Source organism: Rhinoraja longicauda, chromosome 7 (assembly GCF_053455715.1).
Source record: "Rhinoraja longicauda isolate Sanriku21f chromosome 7, sRhiLon1.1, whole genome shotgun sequence".
Lineage (NCBI taxonomy): Eukaryota > Metazoa > Chordata > Chondrichthyes > Rajiformes > Arhynchobatidae > Rhinoraja > Rhinoraja longicauda.
In genome coordinates this window covers 4,877,155-4,903,845 of record NC_135959.1, presented here as the reverse complement: position 1 = coordinate 4,903,845, position 26,691 = coordinate 4,877,155, and the positions used below count along the sequence as shown (strand labels likewise).

Here is a 26,691-nt window from a genome sequence, read left to right as displayed (position 1 = left end):
CTGAACTACTGTCTACCTCATTGGAGACCCTCGGATTATCTTTGATCGGACTTTACTGGCTTTACCTTGCACTAAACGTTATTCCCTTATCATGTATCTGTACACTGTGAGCGGCTCGATTGGAATCATGTGTTGCCTTTCCGCTGCCTGGTTAGCACGCAACAAAAGCTTTTCACTGTACCTCAGTACACGTGACAATAAACTAAATTAAACTGGGAACACACAGGGAAAGGCAGTGCACATTGAGTGTTCCTGGTCTTCCCTCCCTAAATTGTACCCTTTGTCTTCTCCACATATCACCTCTAGCCTATCTCCACCCATCTCTCCCTCTCCTGACTATCCAGTTTAGTCTAGTTTATTATCACGTGTACTGAGGTACAGTGAAAAGCTTTTGTTGCCTGCGTTTTGGGTCGGGACATTTCTTCGCCCCGACCCGTAACGTCACCTATCGATGTTCTCCAGAGCTGCTGCCTGACCTGCTGAGTTACTCCAGCACTTTGTATTATATGTTGTAAATCAGTGTCTGCAGTTGACTGTCCCCACCTCTTACATTGCCAGTTCATGTTCAGCCCCTTCCCTGTACCTCCATTTACCAGCGATCCCCCCTCTAAGCAAGGCTCGGACAGTGAGGTTTTTGGTGAATCGGTTTGTTGGTTCATTAAGGGCGGCACGGTGGCGCGGCGGTAGAGTTGCTGCCTTTACAGCGCCGGAGACCCGTGTTCGATCCCGACTACGGGTGCTTGCCTGTACGGAGTTTGTACGTTCTCCCCGTGACCTGCGTGTTTTCTCCGAGATCTTCGCTTTCCGCCCACTCTCCAAAGACGTACAGGTTTGTAGGTTAATTGGCTTGGTAAATGTAAAGTTGTCCCTAGTGTGTGCGTAGGGTAGTGTTAACGTGCAGGGATCGCTGGTCAGTGCAGACCTGGTGGGCCGAAGGGCCTGTTTCCTTACTGCATCTCTAAACTAAACTAAGCACTTGCATGAAGGGTCCCGACCCGAAACCTCACCTATCCATGTCTTCTGCAGATGCTGCCTGACCCGCTGAGTTCCTCCGGCACTTTTGTATTTTTCCCTCGAGATTTCAGCATCTGCAGTTCCTCATGTGTTCACCTTTGTGTCTTGCAGGTTCTGGCGATCTGTTTACTGAGCGAAGGCCAAAGATTGTACCTATTCTGGGGCCACAAGGTACGGGACCCTCTCCTGCACGTTACGTCTCTCTCTCGTGTTCGGGGCGGCGTGGTGGCGCAGCGGTAAAGTTGCTGCCTCCCGTCGCCAGGGTCCCGGGTTCGATCCTGACAGAGACTGATAGATTCTTGATTAGTACGGGCGTCAGGGGCTACGGAGAGAAGGCAGGAGAATGGGGTTGAGAGTGGGAGAGTCCGGGACCAAAGGCCGTAGTGTCAGAATAAACGGACGTTCCTTCACAAAGGAGATGAGGAGGAATGTCTTTAGCCAGAGGGTAGAGAATCTGTGGGATTCATTGCCACAGATGGCTGTGGAGGCCAAGTCAGTGGATATTTTTAAGACAGAGGTAGGTAGATTTTTGATTAGTGCGGGTGTCCTGGATTATGGGGAGAAGGCGGTCACGGTGGCGCAGCGGTAGAGTTGCTGCCTTACAGCGAATGCAGCGCCGGAGACCCGGGTTCGATCCTGACTACGGGCGCCGTCTGAACAAGCCAATTAACATGCAGGTTTGTAGGTTAATTGGCTTGGTAAATGTAAAAATGGTCCCTAGTGGGTGTAGGATAGTGTTAGTGTGCGGGGATCGCTGGTCGGTGCAGGCTCGGTGGGCCGAAGGACCTGCTTCTGTGCTGTATCTCTAAACTAAAAAGACAGGAGAATGGGGTTAGGAGGGAGAGATAGATCAGCCACGATCGAATGGCGGAGTTGACTTGATGGGCCCAATGGCTTCTGTGGCTTCCGAACTTCTGAACAAATGAACCTAATCAATGGGCTGGCAAGGGGGTGATGGGTTGAGTGGCCTCCACGTTTGGCTGTAAGTCTCTGTGACGGACAATTACAGGCAGTGGAGGCCGATTTGTCTGGGGATGCTTTCAAGAGAGAGTTAGATAGCGCGCTTAGTGATTAGCGGAGTCAGGGGGTACGGGGAGAGGGCAGGAACGGGGTACTGATTGAGAATGATCAGCCATGATCACGGTGAATGGCGGCGCTGGCCCCGAAGGGCCGCATGGCCTACTCCTGCACCGATTCACTTGTCCCTCTGCCTGCCCACAGATCGGGATAGTATTGGTGTTCGCTGTCTCCGCTGTTGCTCTCGGCTTCCTCTACAGTCAGTGGCAAGAAGAATGGAACACCTTTATCATCTCGTTTCAGGTACGTGCGTGAAGCCTCACTGAGCCTCGGAACACGGGACAAATGTCCCGCCCCCTCCCCTGGCATCAGTCTGAAGAAGGGTCTCGACCCGAAACGTCACCCATTCCTTCTCTCCCGAGATGCTGCCTGACCCGCTGAGTTACTCCAGCATTTTGTGTCTACCTTCGATTTAAACCAGCATAGAAACATAGAAAATAGGTGTAAGAGGAGGACATTCGGCCCTTCGAGCCAGCACCGCCATTCATGGTGATCATGGCTGCTCATCCACAATCAGTACCCCGTGCCTGCCTTCTCCCCATATCCCTTGATTCCACTAGCCCCCAGAGCTCTATCTAACTCTCTTTTAAATTCATCCAGTGAATCGGCCTCCACTGCCTTCTGTGGCAGAGAATTCCACAAATTCACAACTCTCTGGGTGAAAAAGGTTTTTTTCTCACCTCAGTTTTAAATGGCCTCCCCTTTATTCTTAGCATCTGCAGTTTGTTTTCCTACTCATTTCCGGTGGCCTTTTCATGCATCCATCTTACTGGCCTCCAGCTCCAATGTGAATCATCTACACAACGCACTGTGCACACACTGTAACCATCCCACAGCTCCTGCCGAACACGGCACCCTGATCATAAGATACGGGGCGTCACGGTGGCGTTTAGCGCAAGGTAAAGCCAGCAAAGTCCGATCTTTTCGATTTTTTTGATTTTAGAGATACAGCGCGGAAACAGGCCCTTCGGCCCACCGGGTCCGCGCCGCCCAGCGATCCCCGCACACTAACACTATCCTACACCCACTAGGGACAATTTTTACATTTGCCCAGCCAATTAACCTACATACCTGTACGTCTTTGGAGTGTGGGAGGAAACCGAAGATCTCGGAGAAAACCCACGCAGGTCACGGGGAGAACATACAAACTCCGTACAGACGGCGCCCGGAGTCAGGATGGAACCTGAGTCTCCTGCGCTGTAAGGCAGCAACTCTACCGCTGCGCCACCGTGCCGCCCCTAGTCCGAGGGTCACCAATGAGGTGGATAGTAGTTCAGCACTGCTCGCTGGTTGTGGTAGGATGGTTCAGTCGCCTGTTACCAGCTGGGAAGAAACTGTCCCTGAATCTGGATGTGTGCGTTTTCACACTTGTCACAAGTTGCTTCAGTGTGGCGCAGCGCGGCGGTAGAGTTGCCACCTCGTAGTGCCGGAGACCCAGGTTCGATCCTGACTACGGGCGCCGTCTGTACGGAGTTTGTTCGTTCTCCCCGTGACCTGCGTGGGTTTTTTCCGAGATCTTCCGTTTCCTCCCACACTCCAAAGACGTGTGGGTTTGTAGGTTAATTGGCCTGGTATAAATGTAAATTGTCCCCAGTGTGTGTAGGATGGTGTTAGTGTGCGGGGATCACTGGTCAGTGCGGACTTGGTGGGCTGAAGGGCCAGTTTCATGCTGTATCTGTAAACTAAACTAAACTGAAGAAGGGTCTCGTCCTGAAACGTCACCTATTCCTTTTCAAAAGGGAATGCTGACTGATTCATTGAGCTACTCCAGTTTTTTGTTTCTATCTTCTGTTTAAAGCAGCATCTGCAGTTCCTTCGTACACTAAATATCATATGATTCTACACCGATCAGCCAAAGCATTATGACCTGATGAGCCAAAACATTATGACCTGATGAGCCAAAACATTATGACCACCCCCCTAATATGCTCTTGGTCCTCCGTGTGCAGCTCCATACGCAGCAGGGTGCGATGCACTGTGTATTGTGACACATTCCTCCCGTGACCACCATTAACATTTTCTGTGACTTGTGCCACAGTCGACCTTCTGTCGGTTCGGACCAGACGGGATAGCCTTCGTTGCCCTCGCGCTTCGATGAGCCTTGGGCGCCCAACACCCTGCCTGTCGCCGGTTTGTGGTTTGTCCCTCCTCGGACCACTGTCGGTAGGTACTCACCACTGCTGACCGGGAGCACCCCACAAGCCTTGCCGTTTCAGAGATGCTCTGACCCAGTCGTCTGGCCATAACAATCTGGCCCCTTGCCAAAGTCGCTCAGGTCTTTATTCCTGCCCATTTCTCCTGCATCCAACACATCAACTTCAAGAACTGACTGTTCACTTGCTGCCTAATATATCCCACCCCTTGACAGGTGCCATTGGAACAAGATAATCAATGTTATTCACTTCGCTTGTCGGTGGTCATAATGTTTTGGCTGATCGGTGTGTACATTTTCTACAACATGGTGACCTTAATGACCAAGGAACTGTCGAAAAAAATTCCTCCTCACCTCGTGTCTGCTTGTGTTGCAGATCACAGCTCCGTATCTGCACATTGGAGGTGTGGCAGTCGTGACCGCTCTCTCCTGGCCTGTGGCCCAACACTTCGGCAAGATGACCAGCAAAGGTGAGACCGTCCAAAGGCAAAATACCGCAGACGGTGGCAAATACCAAGTAGTAGTGTGCAGGATGAATGCACAGAGTCGACCTGTGATTAGGGTTGCCAATTAGCTGGGACATCCTGTACCTTGGGCTAAATTGATTTGTCTCGTACGGTTTTTTCACACAGAGAGTGGTGAGTCTGTGGAATTCTCTGCCACAGAAGGTAGTTGAGGCCAGTTCATTGGCTATATTTAAGAGGGAGTTAGATGCACCAGTCATTGAAAGCAAGCATGCAGGTGCAGCAGGCAGTGAAGAAAGCGAATGGTATGTTGGCATTCATAGCAAGAGGATTTGAGTTTAGGAGCAGGGAGGTTCTGCTGCAGTTGTACAGGGCCTTGGTGAGACCGCACCTGGAGTACTGTGTGCAGTTTTGGTCTCCTAACCTGAGGAAAGACGTTCTTGCCTTAGAGGGAGTACAGAGAAGGTTCACCAGATTGATCCCTGGGATGGCGGGACTTACATATGAGGACAGACTAGATAGACTGGGCTTGTACTCGCTGGAATTTAGAAGACTGAGGGGGGATCTTATAGAAACATATAAAATTCTTAAGGGGTTGGAGAGGCTAGATGCGGGAAGATTGTTCCCGATGTTGGGGGAGTCCAGAACCAGGGGTCACAGCTTAAGGATAAGGGGGAAGTCTTTTAGGACCGAGATGAGAAAACATTTCCACACACAGAGAGTGGTGAGTCTGTGGAATTCTCTGCCACAGAAGGTAGTTGAGGCCAGTTCATTGGCTATATTTAAGAGGGAGTTAGATGTGGCCCTTGTGGCTAAAGAGATCGGGGGTATGGAGAGAAGGCAGGTACAGGCTACTGAGCTGAATGATCAGCCATGATCATATTGAATGGCGGTGCAGGCTCGAAGGGCCGAATGGCCTACTCCTGCACCTATTTTCTATGTTTCTATGTTTCTATTTGTTAATAGACAAAGCGGGGGGTGGAGGGAGTGGGGGGGGGGGGGGGGGGGGGGGGAACCACAGGAAGATGAAAGGACTGCACGTAAATCTGTTTCCAGCTTTTTATCTTTCTGTTGACGAAGTATAAATGAATTCTTTGTTTGTGATACAGTAGATGCTGAAACAGTATCTGTGTTTAGTGCGTTGCAATTGATGGAACAAAAACTGCTTTGTCCACATTGGCAGCTACTAGTAAATACTTTCTGTTGTGGCAGCCCAATTAGCAAATAAAGCCTTGCACGCCAAAGGGAATTAGTTAGTTTAGTTTATTGTCAACTCTGCCCCCTCCCCCCCTCCCCCCCCTCCCCCCCTTAACGGTTGGAAACTTTTTATGAGCAGACTTTAGTTTTAGACAATAGACAATATTTTCATATTTTCATATTTCAGATACAGCGCGGAAACAGGCCTTTTCGGCCCACCAAGTCCACGCCGCCCAGCGATCCCCGCACACTAACACTATTAACACTATCCTACACACACTAGGGACAATTAAAAAAAAAAAACATTTACCCAGTCAATTAATCTACATACTCCTCCTACAATAGGTGCAGGAGGAGGCCATTCAGCCCTTCGAGCCAGCACCACCATTCAATGTGATCATTGCTGATCATTCTCAATCAGTACCCCGTTCCTGCCTTCTCCCCATAACCCCCTGACTCCGCTATCCTTAAGAGCTCTATCTAGCTCTCTCTTGAATGCATTCAGAGAATTGGCCTCCACTGCCTTCTGAGGCAGAGAATTCCACAGATTTGCAGTAGACAGACACAGAACGCTGGAGTAACTCAGCGGGTCAGGCAGCATCTGTTTTGGGTCAAGATCTGAAGAAACGTCACCCATTCCTTCTCTCCAGAGATGCTGCCTGTCCCGCTGAGTTACTCCAGCATTTTGTGTCTATGTATGTATGTATGTATGTATGTATGTATGTATGTATGTATGTATGTATGTATGTATGTATGTATGTATGTATGTATGTATGTATGTATTTATTCACAAAATGCTGGAGTAACTCAGCAGGTCAGGCAGCATCTCAGGAGAGAAGGAATGGGTGACGTCTCGACCCAAAACGTCACCCATTCCTTCTCTCCTGAGATGCTGCCTGACCTGCTGAGTTACTCCAGTATTTTGTGAATAAATACCTTTGATTTGTACCAGCATCTGCAGTTATTTTCTTACATTATGTATGTTTGTATGTATGTATGTATGTATGTATGTATGTATGTATGTATGTATGTATGTATGTATGTATGTATGTATGTATGTATGTATGTATGTATGTATGTATGTATGTATGTATGTAACTGTATAACTCTTCCCCCTTCTGTCGTGGGGTGGACTGACTCCCCTCCCCTTCCCTTTCCCCAATCTTTGCGCGTCCACAATTCTTTCCACTCATCACTTTAATTCCATGTTTCATGTATCTTCAGAGATGCTGCCTGACCCGCTGAGTTACTCCAGCACTTTGTGTCCATCTTTATGCCAGAAGGAATAGTTGTGGCATGCACAATAACAACATTTAAAAGGCATTTGGACAGGAACATGCATAGGAAAGGCTTCGAGAGATAATGGGCCAAGCCTGGGCAGGTGGGACTAGCTCAGAGTTTAGTTTAGTTTTGAGATACAGCGCGGAAACAGGCCCTTCGGCCCACCAAGTCCACGCCGACTAGCGATCCCCACACACTAGCACGATCGTACACACTAGGGACAATTTACCATTCTTTTTTTAAACCGAAGCCAATTAACCTACAAACCTGACCGTCTATGGAGTGTGGGAGGAAACCGGAGCACCCGGAGAAAACCCACGCAGGCTACGAGGAGAACGTGCAAACTCCGTACAGATAAGACCCGTAGTTAGGATTGAACCTGGGTCTCTGGCGCTGTGAGTCAGCAACTCTACCGCTGCGCCACCGTGCAGCTTAGATGATGCATCTTGGACAGCATGGATGAGTTGGGCTGAAGGGCCTGTTTCTGTGACTCTATTAGAGTGCTGGCGAAATCAGCATCTCTACCGACATAGTGGCGCAGCGGTAAAGTTGCTGACTTACAGCGCCGGAGACCCGGGTTCGATCCCGACTACGGGTGCTGTCTGTACGGAGTTTGTACGTTCTCCCCGTGACCTGCGTGGGTTTTCTCCCAAACGTGCATGTTGTTGGGGGAGTCCAGAACCAGGGGCCACACAGTCTAAGAATACAAGGGGAGGCCATTTAAAAGCTTTTTCACCCAGAGAGTTGTGAATTTGTGGAATTCTCTGCCACAGAGGGCAGTGGAGGCCATTTCACTGGATGAATTTAAGAGAGAGTTAGATAGAGCTCTCGGGGGCTAGCGGAATCAAGGGATATGGGGAGAAGGCAGGCACGGGCTACTGATTGTGGGTGATCAGCCATGATCACAATGAATGGCGGTGCTGGCTCGAAGGGGCCGAATGGCCTCCACCTACACCTATTTTTTATGTTTCCATGTTTCTACAGGTATGTAGGTTAATTGGCTTGGCATATGTGTAAAACAAATATCCCTAGTGTGTGTAGGATCGTGTTAATGTGCAGGGATTGCTGGGCGGCGCGGACCCGGTGGGCTGAAGGGCCTGTTTCCGCGCTGTATCTCTAAACTAAACTAAAATTAACTGTATTTATTTTGTGTTTCAGTTGCCAGAGTGTTCACCCTGGGCCTGTACTTTGCTGCTCTACTGTTCCTTTACTTGGTTCCACTGGGTATGTATTCCTCTTGCATCAAAGAGAAAGGGACCTTGGGGCCGAAGCCAGAGATCATTGGACACAGAGGCGCTCCGATGGTACGTACATCGTGGTCCAGTTTCCTTCATTGTCACGTGTACCGAGAGGTACGGTGAAAAGCCTTTGTGTCGTGCTATCCAGCCAGCGGGAAAGACAATACACGATTACAATCGAGCCGTCCGCAGTGTACAGATACACCGATCAGCCAAAACATTACGACCGCCTGCCCTAATGTGCTGTTGGTCCTCCGTGTGCAGCCCCATACGCAGCAGGGTGCGATGCACTGTGTATTGTGACACATTCCTCCCGTGACCACCATTAACATTTTCTGTGACTTGTGCCACAGCCGACCTTCTGTCGGTTCGGACCAGACGGGATAGCCTTCGTTGCCCTCGCGCATCGATGAGCCTTGGGCGCCCAACACCCTGCCTGTCGCCGGTTTGTGGTTTGTCCCTCCTCGGACCACTGTCGGTCAGTACTCACCACTGCTGACCGGGAGCACCCCACAAGCCTTGCCGTTTCAGAGATGCTCTGACCCAGTCGTCTGGCCATAATAATTTGGCCCTTGTCAAAGTCGCTCAGGTCTTTACTCCTGCCCATTTCTCCTGCATCCACTACATCAACTTCAAGAACTGACTGTTCACTTGCTGCCTAATATATACCACCCCTTGACAGGTGCCATTGTAACAAGATAATCAAAGTTATTCACTTTGCCTGTCAGTGGTCATAATGTTTTGGCTGATTGGTGTACATTGTCTCTATCTCTCGTTATCCCCAACCAGTCTGGAGAAGGGTCTCGACCTGAAACGTCACCCATTCCTGCTGTCCAGAGATGCTGCCTGACCCACTGAGTTACTCCAGCTTATTGTGTGTACAGATACCTGATGAATGGAGGCGTATGGATCACCTACAGCCAAAGGAGATTAGTTGTTCAGAATGTAGAAACTATGGACTGCCGATGCTGATTTACATGATAGGTTGGGTTCAGTTCAGTTTATTGTCACGTGTACTGAGGTACAGTGAAAAGCTTTTGTTACGTGCGAACCAGTCAGTGGAAAGACAACGTGATTACAATCGAGCCGTCCGCATGATAACGCACGGTAGCGCAGCGGTAGAGTTGCTGCTTTACAGCGAATGCAGCGCCGGAGACTCAGGTTCGATCCTGACTACGGGTGCTGCACTGTAAGGAGTTTGTACGTTCTCCCCGTGACCTGCGTGGGTTTTCTCCGAGATCTTCGGTTTCCTCCCACACTCCAAAGACGTACAGGTATGTAGGTTAATTGGCTGGGTAAATGTAAAAATTGTCCCTAGTGGGTGTAGGATAGTGTTAATGTACGGGGATCGCTGGGCGGCACGGACTTGGAGGGCCGAAAAGGCCTGTTTCCGGCTGTATATATATGATGATATGATATGATGATAAAGGGAATAACAAGAATAACGTTTAATGCAAGATAAAGTCTTGTAAAGTCCGATCAAAGATAGTCCGAGGGTCTCCAATGAGACAGATAGCAGGTAGACCCAAAACGCTGGAGTAACTCAACGGGACAGGAGAGAGACACTTCTCTGGAGAGAAGGAATGGGTGACCTTTCAGGTCCTTCTTCAGACTGAGGCAGGGCCGCTCTCTGGTTGGTGATGGGATGGTTCAGTTGCCTGATGAAGGAACTGGAATAACAGGGTTATGGGGAGAAGGCAGGAGAATGGGGTTAAGGAGGGAGAGATAGATCAGCCGTGATTGAATGGAGGAGTGGACTTGATGGGCCGAACGGCCTCATTCTGCTCCTATCACTGATGAACTTATGAACCTTTCTTGCTGACGTACCGATCTTTGTAAATAGGTGTGTAACCCAGGGGAATGGATAGGCCATGTCCGAGGGCCATGTCTGAGGGCCATGTCTGAGGGCCATGTTTGAGGGCCATGTCTGGAGGCCATGTCTTGGGGCCATGTCTGAGGGCCATGTCTGAGGGTCGTGTCTGAGGGCCGTGTCTGGAGGCCCGTGTCTGAGGGCCATGTCTGGAGGCCCGTGTCTGAGGGCCCGTGTCTGAGGGCCATGTCTGGAGGCCCATGTCTGCGGCCCATGTCTGAGGGCCCGTGTCTGAGGCCCATGTCTGGGTCCCATGTCTGAGGGCCGTGTCTGAGGGCCATGTCTGAGGGCCATGTCTGAGGGCCATGTCTGGGGGCCATGTCTGAGGGCCATGTCTGAGGGTCATGTCTGAGGGCCATGTCTGAGGGCCATGTCTGAGGGCCATGTCTGAGGGCCATGTCTGAGGGCCATGTCTGAGGGCTGTCTGAGGTCCATGTCTGAGAGCCATGTCTGAGGGCCCTTGTCTGAGGGCCATGTCTGGAGGCCCGTGTCTGAGGGCCATGTCTGAGGGCCATGTCTGGAGGCCCGTGTCTGAGGCCCATGTCTGGGTCCCGTGTCTGAGGGCCGTGTCTGAGGGCCCGTGTCTGAGGCCCCATGTCTGGGGGCCATGTCTGAGGGCCATGTCTGAGGGCCATGTCTGAGGGCCATGTCTGAAGGCCATGTCTGGGGGCCATGTCTGGGGGCCATGTCTGAGGGCCATGTCTGGGGGCCATGTCTGAGGGCCATGTCTGAGGGCCATGTCTGAGGGCCATGTCTGGGGGCCATGTCTGAGGGCCATGTCTGAGGGCCATGTCTGAGGGCCATGTCTGAGGGCCATGTCTGAGGGCCATGTCTGAGGACCCGTGTCTGAGGACCCGTGTCTGAGGGCCATGTCTGAGGACCCGTGTCTGAGGGTCGTGTCTGAGGGCCGTGTCTGGGGGCCATGTCTGGGGGCCATGTCTGGGGGCCATGTCTGAGGCCCATGTCTGAGGGCCATGTCTGAAGGCCATGTCTGGGTTCCATGTCTGAGGGCCGTGTCTGAGGCTCGTGTCTGAGGGCCATGTCTGAGGGCCATGTCTGGGGGCCATGTCTGAGGGCCATGTCTTGGGGCCATGTCTGGGGGCCATGTCTGAGGGCCATGTCTGAGGGCCATGTCTGAGGGCTATGTCTGAGGGCCATGTCTGGGGGCCATGTCTGAGGGCCATGTCTGAGGGCCATGTCTGGGGGCCATGTCTGAGGGCCATGTCTGAGGGCCATGTCTGAGGGCCTTGTCTGAGGCCCGTGTCTGAGGGCCATGTCTGAGGCCCGTGTCTGAGGGCCGTGTCTGAGGGCCCGTGTCTGAGGGCCCGTGTCTGGGGGCCCGTGTCTGAGGGCCATGTCTGGGGGCCATGTCTGAGGGCCATGTCTGGGGGCCATGTCTGGGGGCCCTGTCTGAGGGCCATGTCTGAGGGCCATGTCTGAGGGCCATGTCTGGGGGCCATGTCTGAGGGCCAAGTCTGAGGCCCATGTCTGAGGAGAGGGTTGACGTGCTGTGATAATGATCTGCTATTTTCGCCCTTGAACAGCTAGCCCCCGAAAACACGCTGATGTCGTTTGAAAAAACCATTGAACACGGTGGGGATGGTTTGGAGACGGACGTCACCATCAGGTGAGGGCGATGGATCAGGAACGCTTTCCTCAGCAACATTTGTACGACATTCCCAGAGCGCCTGAATAGTTTTTTATCTGATAGTCAATAGTCGTTTATTTGTCACAGACACCTAAATGTGTAGTGAAATGAAACATTACCCGCAGATCAACAATAAGACCAATAAGAATAATCAATAAAAATGCAATAACACATACAATCATAAACTAACACCAAACAAAAAGAAACATCCATCACAGTGAGTCTCCTCCAGTCACCTCCTCACTGTGATGGAAGGCCAGAATGTATTTTTCTCTTTCCCTGCCGTCTTCTCCCGCGGTCAGGCTGTTTGAAGTTGCCACGTCGGGGCGGTCGGGGCTCCCGACATTGAAGCCCCCGCCGGGCGGAGAAAATCCCGCGGCCTATTTCAAGCCGCGCCGGACGGTGAAAGGTCCGCGGCGGGCCGACCCAAGCCCCGCGATTCGGGGCGGGCGAAGACGCTGCCGCTGCCGGAGCTCCCGATGTCGGCCCCCACCCAGGGGCCTGCGGGCTTCCGACGTCCACGTGGCCCGCGCCGGAGCCTCCGGAGACGAGTCGCAGCCGCTCCCGCAGCATCCGAAGGCGGCCAGCGCCGCAGGTGGTGAGTCCGGGCCGCGGGCTCTGCGAACCAGAGCCCCAGGTGGTCCCAGGTGCATGGCCACCAGCTCCAGGTGCATGGCCGGTGGTAGGCCGCAGCGGGAACGGAAACACGACACAGAAACAAAGGTCGGGACTCCGATCGGGAGAGAGAATTTTACAGTTCCCGTTCCCGCCCACCCCCCCTCCCCCCCCCACATAACATACAAACACTACACCATATTAAAACTACAATTCAGACAAAAACAACAAAAAACACAAAAGACAAACGGACTGCAGGCAAGCCGCAGCTGTGAGGGCAGCGCTGTCTCATGGCTCATAGTAAAAAACGTGTTTCCGATCGTGACAGAGCCTGAATTGAGGAAACGTATGAAATGTGGGCGCAGCGGTAGTGTTGCTGCCTCACAGCGCCAGAAACATAGAAACATAGAAACATAGAAAATTGGTGCAGGAGGAGGCCATTCGGCCCTTCGAGTCAGCACTGCCATTCATTGTGATCGCGGCTGATCGTCCACAATCAGTAACCCGTGCCTGCCTTCTCCCCATATCCCTTGATTCCACTAGCCCCCAGAGCTCTAACTAACTCTCTCTTAAATCCATCCAGTGATTTGGCCTCCACTGCCCTCTGCGGCAGAGAATTCCACAAATTCACAACTCTCTGGGTGAAAAAGTTCCTTCTCACCTCAGTTTTAAATGGCCTCCCTTGTATTCTAAGACTGTGTGGCCCCTGGTTCTGGACTCCCCCCAACATTGGGAACATTTTTCCTGCATCTAGCTTGTCCAGTCCTTTTATAATTTTATATGTCTCTATAAGATCCCCTCTCATCCTTCTAAACTCCAGTGAGTACAAGCCTAGTCTTTTCAATCTTTCCTCATATGACAGTCCCACCATCCCAGGGATCAATCTCGTGAACCGGGTTCGATCCCGACCTCGGGCGCTGTCTGTCCGGAGTTTGTACGTTCTCCCCCCCATGACCTGTGTGGGTTTACTCCGGGTGCTCTGGTTTCCTCCCGCACTCCAAAGACGCACAGGTTTGTAGGTTGATTGGGCTTCGGTAAAAGTGTACGTTGGTCCCTAGTGTGTGTAGGATGGTGATAGTGTACGGGGTGATCGTTGGTCGGCACGGACCGGGTGGGCCGAAGGGCCTGCTTCCACGCTAAAGTCTAACGTTTAAGGTCAGGTAACGAGGAAGTGACAGTGGGAAAGCAGGGAGGTCAGGTGGTTGTAGTGAGTACTAGGCATAGAGTTACACAGCGTGGAAACAGGCCCTTCGGCCCAACTTGCCCATACCGACCAACATGCCCCATCTACACTACCCCCCCCTGCCTGCGTTTGGCCCATGTCCCTCCAAACCTGTCCTATCCATGTACCTGTCCAAATGTTTTTAAACATTGAGATAGTACATCCCTCAACTATAATAGACAATAGACAATAGGTGCAGGAGGAGGCCATTCGGCCCTTCGAGCCAGCACCGCCATTCAATGTGATCATGGCTGATCATTCCCAATCAGTACCCCGAACTATCTCCGCTGGCAGCTCGTTCCATACACCCACCACACTTTGTGTATAAAGGTTACCCCTCAGATTCCCATTAAATCTTTCCCCCACTCGACTTCATGAGGCCTTAAGTGATAGGAGCATAATTAGGCCATTTGGCCCATCATGTCTACTCCGCCATTCGATCATGGCTGATCTATCTCTCCCTCCTAACCCCATTCTCCTGCCTTCTCCCCATAATCCCTGACACCCGTAACTAATCAAGAATCTATCGATCTCTGCCTTAGAAATATCCATTTACTTGGCCTCCCCATTTACTTGAATTCCACAGATTCACCACATTCTGACTAAAGAAATTCCTCCTTATCTTCCTAAAGGAACGTCCTATAAGTCTGAGTCTGTAACCTCTGGTTCTAGACCCTTCCACTAGTGGATCCATCCTCCAAACATCCACTCCATTCACTTAAACCTATGTCCTCTAGTTCTTGATTCCCCTACTGTGGGCAGGAGACCCTATTCCCGATATTACTTTAGTTTAGTTTCGAAATACAGCGCGGAAACAGGCCCTTCGGCCCCGCACACTAACACTATCCTACACACACTCGGGACAATATTACATTTATACCAAGCCAATCAGCCTACAAACCTGTACGTCTTTGGAGTGTGGGAGGAAACCGGAGATCCCGGAGAAAACCCACGCAGTTCACGGGGAGAACGTGCAAACTCCGTACAGATAAGACCCGTAGTTAGGATTGAACCTGGGTCTCTGGCGCTGTGAGGCAGCAACTCTGCCGCTGCGCCACCGTGCCGCCATATTCCACATCTGTTCCTCTCATTTCATTCTGAAGAAAGCAAATGGCATGTTGGCCTTCATTGCTACAGGATTTGAGCTTAGGAACAAGGAGGTCCTACTGTAGTTGTACAGGGTCCAGGTGAGACTGCACCTGGAGTATTGCGTGCAGTTTTGGTCTCCTAATTTGAGGAAGGATATTCTTGCTATTGAGGGAGTGCAGCGTAGGTTCATCAGGTTAATTCCCGGGATGGCGGGACTGACATATAATGAAAGAATGGGTCGACTGGTCTTGTATTCACTGGAATTTAGAAGGATGAGAGGGGATCTTATAGAAACATGCAAAATTATCAATGGAATGGATGCAGATGCAGATGGAGGCTAGATGCAGGAAAAATGTTCCCCATGTTGGGAGAGTCCAGAACCAGGGGTCACAGTTTAAGAATAAGGGGAGGCCATTTAGGACTGAGATGAGGAAAAACCTTTTCACCCAGAGAGTTGTGAATCTGTGGAATTCTCTGCCTCAAAAGGCAGTGGAGGCCAATTCATTGGATGTTTTCAAGAGAGAGTTACATTTAGCTCTTAGGGCTAACGGAATCAAGGGATATGGGGGAACAAGCAGGAACGGGGTATTGATACTGGATGATCAGCCATGATCATATTCAATGTCGGTGCTGGCTCTAAGGACTGAATGGCCTCCTCTTCCACCTACTTTTCTATGTTTCTATTGTTAGAAACATAGAAACATAGAAAATAGGTGCAGGAGGAGGCCATTTGGCCCTTCGAGCCAGCACTGCCATTCATTGTGATCATGGCTGATCATCCACAATCAGTAACCTGTGCCTGCCTTCTCCCCATACCCCTTGATTCCGCTAGCCCCTAGAGCTCTATCTAACTCTCTTTTAAATTCATCCAGTGAATTGGCCTCCACTGCCCTCTGTGGCAGAGAATTCCACAAATTCACAACTCTCTGGGTGAATTTTGTGTTTCTTATCTAATTTTAAAATGGCCTCCCCTTTATTCTTAGACTGTGGCCCCTGGTTCTGGACTCCCCCAACATTGGGAACAATTTTTCCTGCATCTAGCTTGGCCAGTTCTTCGATAATTTTTTAACGTTTCTGTAAGATCCCCTCTCATCCTTCTAAATTCCAGTGAATACAAGCCCAGTCTTTCCTACATTTCCTCATATGACAGTCCCGCCATCCCGGGGAATAACCTCGTGAACCTACGCTGCACTGCCTGTACTGATTGTGAATGATCAGCCATGATCACATTGAATGGCGGTGCTGGCTCGACGGGCCTACTCCTACACCTATTGTCTATTGTCTACCTCAATAGCAAGGATGTCCTTCCTGAAATTGGGAGACCAAAATTGCACACAATACTCAGATGTGGTCTCACCAGGGCCCTATACAACTGCAGAAGGACCTCTTTACTCCAAAATCAAATCCTCTCGTTATGAAGGCCAACGTGCCATTAGCTTTCTTCATTGCCTGCTGTACCTGCACGCTTACTTTCAGTGACTGGTGTACAAGGATACCCAAGTCTCGTTGCACTTCCCCCTTTACCTAGCCTGAAATCATGGAGATAATAATCTGCCTCCTTGTTTCTGACGCCAAAGTGGATAACCTCACATTTATCTACATTGTACTGGATCTGCCACGCATCTGCCCACTCACTCAACCTGTCCAGGTGACCCTGCAACCTCCTAAACCAAACTGTGAAAGGGTGCGTTGAAGATTGTAGATCCTTTACAGTAACCAAGTCAAGAACCTCTTTGCAGTTCTTTAGAAGGACCTCTTTGCTCCTTTCTGACGTGCGACATAGAAACATAGAAAATAGGTGCAGGAGTAGACCATTCGGCCCTTCGAGCCTGCACCGTCATTCAATATGATCATGGCTGATCATCCAACTCAGTATCCCGTACCTGCCTTCTCTCCATACCCCCTGATCCCTTTAGCCACAAGGGCCACACCTAACTCCCTCTTAAATATAGCCAATGAACTGGCCTCAACTACCTTCTGTGGCAGAGAATTCCACAGATTCACCACTCTCTGTGTGAAAAAAACTTTCTCATCTCGGTCCTAAAAGACTTCCCCCTTATCCTTAAACTGTGACCCCTTGTTCTGGACTTCCCCAACATCGAGAACAATCTTCCTGCATCTAGCCTGTCCAACCCCTTAAGAATTTTGTAAGTTTCTACAAGATCCCCCCTCAATCTTCTAAATTCCAGCGAGTACAAGCCGAATGCAAGCGAGTGCACGCTTACTTTCAGTGACTGGTGTACAAGGACACCCAGGTCTCGTTGCACTTCCCCCTTTACCTAACCTGAAACCATTGAGATAATAATCTACCTCCTTGTTTTTGCCGCCAAAGTGGATAACCTCACATTTATCTGCATTGTACTGGATCTGCCACGCATCTGCCCACTCACCCAACCTGCCCAGGTCACCCTGCAACCTCCTAAACTGAACTGTAGGTGATTGCATATCTACACATTGTGAAAGGGTGCGTTGAAGATTGTAGATCCTTTACAGTAACCAAGTCAAGAACCTCTTCGCAGTTCTTTAGAAGGACCTCTTTGCTCCTTCCTGACGTGCGACCTTTCCTACCTTTCCACAGTTGGGACGGCATTCCCTTCCTCTTGCACGATCCAACTCTGAAGAGGACCACCGACGTGGAGGAGGTGTTTCCCGGCAACAAGTCGGTGAACGCCGCCTTCTTCCTGTGGCACGAGCTCGCCCAACTGAATGCTGGGAAATGGTTCCTGGAGGTAGGCAAGTCGCCGGGTCAAAGGTGAAAGGTTAGAGCCTGAGGAAGGGTTCTCGACCCGAAACGTCGCCCGTTCCTTCTCTCCAGAGGCGCCGCCTGTCCCGCTGAGTTACTTCCATCTTCGGCTAGAGTCTGGGTTCAGTTTTATTGCCGAAGTACAGTGAAAAGCTTTTTGTTGCGTGCTCACCAGTCAGCTGAAAGACTATAGCGCCACAAACAATAGACAATAGACAATAGGTTCAATGGACAATAGGTGCAGGGGTAGGCCATTCGGCCCTTCGAGCCAGCACCGCCATTCAATGTGATCATGGCTGATCATTCTCAATCAATACCCCGTTCCTGCCTTCTTCCCATACCCCCTGACTCCGCTATCCTTAAGAGCTCTATCCAGCTCTCTCTTGAATGCATTCAGAGAACTGGCCTCCACTGCCTTCTGAGGCAGAGAATTCCACAGATTCACAACTCTCTGACTGAAAAGGTTTTTTCCTCATCTCCGTTCTAAATGGCCTACCCCTTATTCTTAAACTGTGGCCCCTGGTTCTGGACTCCCCCAACATTGGGAACATGTTTCCTGCCTCTGACGTGTCCAACCCCTTAATAATCTTATACGTTTCGATAAGATCCCCTCTCATCCTTCTAAATTCCAGTGTATACAAGCCTAGCCGCTCCAGTCTTTCAATCCTGACCGTGGGTGCTGTCTGTACGGAGTTTGTACGTTCTTCACGTGACCTGTGTGGGTTTTCTCTGGGAAGTTCCGGTTTCCTCCCTCACTTAATTGGCTTGGTGTAAATGTAAGACTGAGTTGCTGCCTCACAGCGCCAGAGACCCAGGTTCGATCCTGACTACGGGTGCTGTCTGCACGGAGTTTGTACGTTCTCCCCGTGACCTGTGTGGGTTTTACCCCGGTGCTCTGGTTTCCTCCCACACTCCAAAGACCTTCAGGTTCGGTAGAAAAACGGTAATTTGTCCCTCGCGCGCAGGACCGTGTTAGTGTGCGGGGATCGCTGGTCGGCGCAGACTCGGTGGGCCGAAGAGCCTGTTTACGTGCTGTATCTCTAAACTAAACTGTAGGTGATTGCATATCTACACATTGTGAAAGGGTGCGTTGAAGATTGTAGATCCTTTACAGTAGGCCTGTCTATTGCCTCATCTATTGCATCCGCTGCTCCAGATGTCAACTTATTTACATCGGCGAAACCAAACGCAGGCTCGGCGATCGCTTCGCTCAACACCTGCGCTCGGTCCGCGTTAACCAAACTGATCTCCCGGTGGCCGAGCACTTCAACTCCCCTTCCCACTCCCAGTCTGACCTTTCTGTCATGGGCCTCCTCCAGTGCCATCGTGAGGCCCATTGGAAATTGGAGGAACAGCACCTCACATTTCGCCTGGGCAGCTTGCAGCCCAGCGGTATGAACATTGACTTCTCCAACTTTAGATAGTTCCTCTGTCCCTCTCTTCCCCTCCCCCTTCCCAGTTCTCCCTCTATCTTCCTGTCTCCACCTATATCCTTCCTTTGTCCCGCCCCCCCCTGACATCAGTCTGAAGAAGGGTCTCGACCCGAAACGTCACCCATTCCTTCTCTCCTGAGATGCTGCCTGACCTGCTGAGTTACTCCAGCATTTTGTGAATAAATACCTTCGATTTGTACCAGCATCTGCAGTTATTTTCTTTTACTTTACAGTAAGCAAGTCAATGACTAATTTCTCGTAAACCTCCTCTGGAGCACACCCCTCCTCGTATATGGGGCTCCAACGATAGAAACCAGCATCTGCAGTTCCTTCCTAAACATAGAAGCATAGAAAATAGGTGCAGGAGTAGGCCATTCGGCCCTTCGAGCCTGCACTGCCATTCAATATGATCATGGCTGATCATCCAACTCAGTATCCTGTACCTGCCTTCTCTCCATACCCCCTGATCCCTTTAGCCACAAGGGCCACACCTAACTCCCTCTTAAATATAGCCAATTAACTGGCCTCAACTACCCTCTGTGGCAGAGAATTCCACAGATTCACCACTCTCTGTGTGAAAAACACGTTCTCATCTCGGTCCTAAAAGACTTCCCCCTTATCCTTAAACTGTGACCCCTTGTTCTGGATTTCCCCAACATCGGGAACAATCATTCTGCATCTAGCCTGTCCAACCCCTTAAGAATTTTGTAAGTTTCTATAAGATCCCCCCTCAATCTCAAAATTCCAGCGAGTACAAGCCGAGTCTATCCAGTCTTTCTTCATATGAAAGTCCTGCCATCCCAGGAATCAATCTGGTGAACCTTCTCTGTACTCCCTCTATGGCAAGAATGTCTTTCCTCAGATTAGGAGACCAAAACTGTACGCAATACTCCAGGTGTGGTCTCACCAATGCCCTGTACAACTGCAGCAGAACCTCCCTGCTCCTATACTCAAATCCCCTCGCTATGAATGCCAACATACCATTCGCTTTCTTCACTGTCTGCCATGCATTTGCCCACTCACCTAACCTATCCAAGTCACCTTGCAGCCCGAAGAGCTAAATCTAACTCTCTCTTGAAATCATCCAGCGAATTGGCCTCCACTGACTTCTGTGGCAGAGAATTCCACAGATTCACAACTCTTTGGGTGAAAAAGTTTTTTCCTCATCTCAGTCCTAAATGGCCTACCCCTTATTTTTAAACTGCGTGACCCCCTGTTTCTGGACTCCCCCCCAACATGGGGAACATTTTTCCTGCATCTACCCTGTCCAATTCTCTAAGTGTTTTATATGTTTCTAAAATACACGAAACTCCAAATGTTGCTCTGACCAGTGCCTTGGAAAGTGGGTGGGATTGTAGATAGTGACGATTGTAGCAGGATCTGGATCGATTGGCCAGGTGGGCTGAAGGAATGGTTGATGGAATTTAACACAGAGCAATGTGAGGTGTCGGAATTTGGGAAGTCTAACATAGGTAGGACGTACACAGTCAATGGTTGGGCTCTGGGGAGTGTTGTAGAGTAGAGCGATCTAGGAGTACAGGTCTGACAAAATGCTGGAGTAACTCAGAAGGCCAGGCAGCATCTCAGGAGAGAAGGAATGGGTGACGTTTCGGGTCGAGACCCTTCTTCAGACTTCAGGGGTCTGAAAGGCTGCATTTGGAGTATTGGGCCCAGATCTGGGCACCATGTTATAGGAAAGATGTTGTCAAGTTGGGAAAGGTTGCAGAGAAGATTTACAAGGAGGTTGCTAGGATTCGAGGATCTGAGCTACAGGGAGAGGTTGAGCGGGCTGGGACTCTATTCCTTGGAGCGCAGGAGGATGAGGGGCGATCTTGTAGAGATTGTATAAAACCATGAGAGGAATAGATCGGGTAGACGCACACAGTCTCTTTCCCAGAGTAGGAGAATCGAGAACCAGAGGACATAGGTTTAAGGTGAAGGGGAAAGATTTAATAGGAAGCTTTTTCACTCAAAGGGTGGTGGGTGTATGGAACAAGCTGCTGGAGGAGGTAGTTGAGGCTGGGACCATTGCAATATTTAAGGCATCACTAGTAAGTTCAGTTTAGTTTATTATCACGTGTACCGAGGGTACAGTGAAAAGCTTTTATTGCGTGCTAACCAGTCAGCGGAAAGACAACGCGTGATTACAATCGATCCATTGACAGTGTACAGGTGCATGAAAAGGGAATAACATTTAGTGCAAGGTAAAGCCAGCAAAGTCCGATCAAGGATAGTCCGAGGGTCACCAATGAGGTGGATAGTAGTTCAGCGCCGCTCTCTGGTTGTGGTAGGATGGTTCAGTTGCCTGATAACAGACAGGTACATGGATAGGACAGGTTTAGAGGGATATGGGCCATACTGAAGCAGGTGGGACTAGTGTAGATGGGACATGTTGGCCGGCATGGACAGGTTGGGCTGAAGGGCCTGTTTCCACATTATAAGACTCCATTTTTTATTAGTACGGGTGTCGGGGGTTGTGGGGAGAATGAGGTTAGGAGGGAGAGATAGATCAGCCATGATTTTTAGATTTAGATTTAGATTTAGAGATACAGCGCAGAAACAGGCCCTTCGGCCCACCGAGTCCGTGCCGCCCAGCGATCCCCGCACATTAACACTAACTTGCTAGGGACAATTTTTTCATTTGCCCAGCCAATTAACTTACAAACCTGTACGTCTTTGGAGTGTGGGAGGAAACCGAAGATCTCGGAGAAAACCCATGCAGGTCACGGGGAGAACGTACAAACTCCGTACAGACGGCACCCGTAGTCAGGATCGAACCTGGGTCTCCGGCGCTGCATTCACTGTAAGGCAGCAACTCTACCGCTGCGCCACCGCTCCGCCCTGGGCTGAAGGCCAGTTGGGCTGAAGGGCCTGTTTCCACATTATAAGACTCAATTTCTGATTAGTACGGGTGTCGGGGGTTGTGGGGAGAATGGGGTTGGGAGGGAGAGATAGATCAGCCGTGATTGAATGTGGGCCGAATGGTCTAATTCTGCTCCTGTCACTTCTGACCTCGTGAACTATGTCTGTGACTGTATTGGTGTTTTTATGTTCCGACACAGGACGACCCGTTTGGGACCAGGCGTGCGCTGTCCGCAGCAGACCGGTGGAAGGCGGGCAGGCAGGGGCTGTGTAAGCTCACCGATCTCCTCACCCTGGCGGCGGCCCACAACAAGCTGGTGATCTTCGACCTCTTCCGCCCGCCGCGGTCACACCCGTACCGCGACACGTTCATCAGGCAGACCATCTCCGCCATCCAGGACACGGGCATCAACCGGAACCTGGTAGAGTCCTAGAGTCATACTTACAGAAACATATCAGATGCAGTTTTGGTCTCCCAATTCGAGGAAGGACGTCCTTGCTACTGAGGCAGTGCAGCGCAGGTTCACCAGGTTAAATCTCCGGGGATGGCGGGACGGACATATGAGGAAAGATTGGAAAGACTGGGCTTGTATTCACTGGAGTTTAGAAGGATGAGAGGGGATCTTATAGAAACGTATCAAATTATAAAAGGACTGGGCTTCTATTCATTGGAGTGTAGAAGAATGGGAGGGGATCTTATAGAAACCTATCAAATTAGACAATAGACAATAGGTGCAGGAGGAGGCCATTCAGCCCTTCGAGCCAGCACCACCATTCAATGTGATCATGGCTGATCATTCTCAATCAGTACCCCGTTCCTGCCTTCTCCCCATACCCCCTGACTCCGCTATCCTTAAGAGCTCTATCTAGCTCTCTCTTGAATGCATCCAGAGAATTGGCCTCCACTGCCTTCTGAGGCAGAGAATTCCACAGATTCACAACTCTCTGACTGAAAAAGTTTTTCCTCATCTCCGTTCTAAATGGCCTACCCCTTATTCTTCTTAAACTGTGGCCCTTATAAAAAGGACTGGACAAGCTAGATGCAGGAAAAATGTTCCCAATGTTGGGGGAGTCCAGAACCAGGGGGCCACAGTCTAAGAATAAAGGGGAGGCCATTTCAGCCCACCGAGTCCGCACCGACTAGTGATCCCCGCGCATCCTAACGCTATCCTACACACACTAGGGCCAATTTACACTTAGACAAAGCCAATTAACCTACAAACCCTTCACGTCTTTGGAGTGTGGGGGGGAAACTGAAGATCACGGGGAGAACGTACAAACTCCGTACAGACAGCGCCTGTGGTCAGGATGGAACCCGGGTCTCCGGCGCTGCAAGCGCTGTAAGGCAGCAACTCTACCGCTGCGCCACCGTGACTCTCCGGTTTCCTCCCACACTCCCATAAAGACGTACAGGTTTGCAGGTTAATTGGCTTGGTATCATTGTAAATTGTCCCTAGTGCGTGCAGGATGGTGTTGGTGTGCTGGAATCGTTAGTTGGCGTGCACTCGATCGACGGGCCGAAGGGCCTGTTATCCGCGCTGTATCTCTAAACTAAACTTGAGGGCAATGTGCGGAGAGTAAAACGAACTCAATCTTTCCCTGTCTTCCCGTACAGATCCTTTGGCTTCCCAATTCCCTCAGGCCCATTGTCCAGCAGAAGATGCCGGGATTCGTCCACATTCACGGAGGGAAGAAACCAGTCCGAGACCTGCAGATGGCCAGGATCACCAGGCTCAATGTCCGCTACAGCGAGATCTCCGACCGGGAGATCAGGTAGGCCGCAGCCGTTTACGCTGAGGTTGATTATCGCCGCGTACACCGAATAAGCTTTGTTCTCCACGCTAACTAACGACCGGGTTCAGGAGCACCAATCATCAGACCATTCAACACTACAACCTCCAAATAGGCTCCGAACTACGTAGACTTGGGGGCATTAGGTTTGACTTTGTACCATGATTCTCTGTTTATTTATTTGTTTGTTATATTTCTATCTGTCTCTATCTGTCTCTATCTGTCTATCTGTCTATCTCTCCGTCTATCTCTCCATCTATCTCTATCTCTATCTCTATCTCTATCTCTATCTCTATCCCCATCCCCATCTCCATCCATCCATCCATCCATCCATCCATCCATCCATCCATCCATCCATCCATCCATCCATCCATCCATCTATCTATCTATCTATCTATCTATCTATCTATCTATCTATCTATCTATCTATCTATCTATCATCTCATCTCTACAAAATGCTGCCTGTCCTGCCAAGTTACTCCAGCATTTTGTGTCCACCTTCGATTTACATCCCTCTCTCTCTCAATCTCTCAATCTCCCTCTCTCTCCCCTCTCTCCCTTTCTCTCCCTCCCTCTCCCTCCCTCTCCCCTTCCCTCCCCCTCTCCCCCTTTCCCCTCCCTCCCTTCCTTCCCTCTCCCTCCCCCCTCCTCCCTCTCCCCTCCCTCCCTCTTCCCTCCCTCCCTCTCTCCTCCCTCCCCCCTCCTCCCTCTCTCCTCCCCTCCCTCTCCTCCCTCCCTCCTCCCTCCCTCTCCCCTCCCTCCCTCTCTCCTCCCTCCCTCTCTCCTCCCTCTCCTCCCTCCTCTCTCTCTGTCTTTTATATTTACTGAACCTTTTGTTGTTTATTATGGGTTTTACAGAGTACTAGTTCAGTTTCATTGATTGTCACGTGTGCCGAGGTACAGTGAAAAGCTTTTTGTTGCGTGTTATCCAGTTATCCAGGGAATGCCACCCATCCTTTTTCCTCCCGAGATGCTGCCTGACCTGCTGTGTTACTCCAGCACTTTGTGACCACCATTTTGTTTTCTCACATCCCCAATTTCCACATAGATTCCATACTCCAAAGAGGTGCAGGTTTATAGGTTAAGTGGCTTGGTACAAATGTAAAAAAATTGTCCCTAGTGTGATATTTTCTCTCCACAGATAATCGTCCCAGGATTTTCTGGCACTGCATCTTTTTTAAAATTTTCAAAATTAAGAACAGACTTGTTTTTATTTAGAAGGCTCAGTAAATCCCATCTAAGTAGTGCTTAACCCAGTTTCAGAATCAAAGCAGCTGGATTGTAATGTGTGTGTACGTTGGGTAGTTGGATTGATATATTGCTGTGGCTTCTTATAACCATATAACCATATAACAACTACAACACGGAAACAGGCCCGTTCGGCCCTACCAGTCCACGCCGACCACTCTCTCTGATTAGTCTCATCTACCTGCTCTCAGACCATAACCCTCCAATCCCCTCTCATCCATATACCTATCCAACTTACTCTTAAATAATAAAATTGAGCCTGCCTCCATCACTTCCACCGGAAGCCCATTCCATACAGCCACCACCCTCTGAGTAAAGAAGTTGCCCCTTATGTTACCCCTAAACTTTTGTCCCTCAATTCTAAAGTTATGTCCCCTTGTTGGAATCTTCCCCACTCTCAAGGGGAAAAGCCTACCCACGTCAACTCTGTCCGTCCCTCTTAAAATTTTAAAAACCTCTATCAAGTCCCCCCTCAACCTTCTACGCTCCAAAGAATAAAGACCCAACCTGTTCAACCTCTCTCTGTAGCTTAAGTGCTGAAACCCAGGCAACATTCTAGTAAATCTCCTCTGTACCCTCTCCATTTTGTCGACATCCTTCCTATAATTTGGCGACCAGAACTGCACACCATACTCCAGATTCGACCTCACCAATGCCCTGTACAATTTTAACATTACATCCCAACTTCTATATTCGATGCTCTGATTTATAAAGGCAAGCATACCAAACGCCTTCTTCACCACCCTATCCACATGAGATTCCACCTTCAGGGAACAATGCACAGTTATTCCCAGATCCCTCTGTTCCACTGCATTCCTCAATTCCCTACCATTTACCCTGTACGTCCTATTTTGATTTGTCCTACCAAAATGCAGCACCTCACACTTATCAGCATTAAACTCTATCTGCCATCTTTCAGCCCACCCTTCCAAAAGGCCCAAGTCTCTCTGTAGACTTTGAAACTCTACTTCATTATTAACTACACCACCTATCTTAGTATCATCTGCATATTTACTAATCCAATTTGCCATACCATCATCCAGATCATTAATGTAAATGACAAACAACAGTGGACCCAACACAGATCCTTGGGGTACTCCACTAGACACTGGCCTCCAACCTGACATACAGTTGTCAACCATTACCCTCTGGTATCTCCCATTCAGCCATTGTTGAATCCATCTTGCAACCTCACTATTAATACCCAACGATTTAACCTTCTTAATCAACCTTCCATGTGGAACCTTGTCAAATGCCTTATTGAAGTCCATATAGACAACATCCACAGCCTTGCCCTTATCAATTTCCCTGCTAACCTCTTCAAAAAATTCAAGAAGATTAGTCAAACATGACCTTCCAGGCACAAATCCATGTTGACTGTTTCTAATCAGGCCTTGTTTATCCATATAATTATATATATTGTCCCTAAGTATCTTTTCCATTAATTTTCCCACCACAGACGTCAAACTAATAGGTCTATAATTGCTAGGTTTACTTTTAGAACCTTTTTTAAACAAAGGCACAACATGCGCAATGCGCCAATCTTCCGGCACCATCCCCGTTTCTAATGACGTTTGAAATATTTCCGTCATAGCCCCTGCTATTTCTGCACTAACTTCCCTCAATGTCTTACAAGCCTTGCTTCCACACTAGCTTAGTTTAGTGTTTCAGCGTGGAAACAGGCCCTTCGGCCCACTGAGTCCGTGCCGACCAGCGATCCCCGCACACTAACACGATCCTACACACA

The 26,691-nt window shown here is 49.9% G+C and overlaps 1 protein-coding gene across 3 annotated transcripts in view; it reads left to right on the top strand.

Moving 5' to 3' along the window:
- Positions 1–26,691, top strand: part of gdpd4a (glycerophosphodiester phosphodiesterase domain containing 4a) — a 76,981-nt gene that overhangs the window by 36,569 nt on the left and 13,721 nt on the right. For all 3 annotated transcript variants that reach the window (XM_078402014.1, XM_078402013.1, XM_078402015.1), the window contains 8 exons: positions 1,126–1,185; positions 2,236–2,334; positions 4,620–4,713; positions 8,344–8,489; positions 11,838–11,920; positions 17,446–17,596; positions 22,106–22,327; positions 23,521–23,678. In XM_078402014.1, the coding sequence (XP_078258140.1) occupies positions 1,126–1,185; positions 2,236–2,334; positions 4,620–4,713; positions 8,344–8,489; positions 11,838–11,920; positions 17,446–17,596; positions 22,106–22,327; positions 23,521–23,678 (1,013 nt within the window). The remainder of the gene's footprint in view (positions 1–1,125; positions 1,186–2,235; positions 2,335–4,619; positions 4,714–8,343; positions 8,490–11,837; positions 11,921–17,445; positions 17,597–22,105; positions 22,328–23,520; positions 23,679–26,691) is intronic.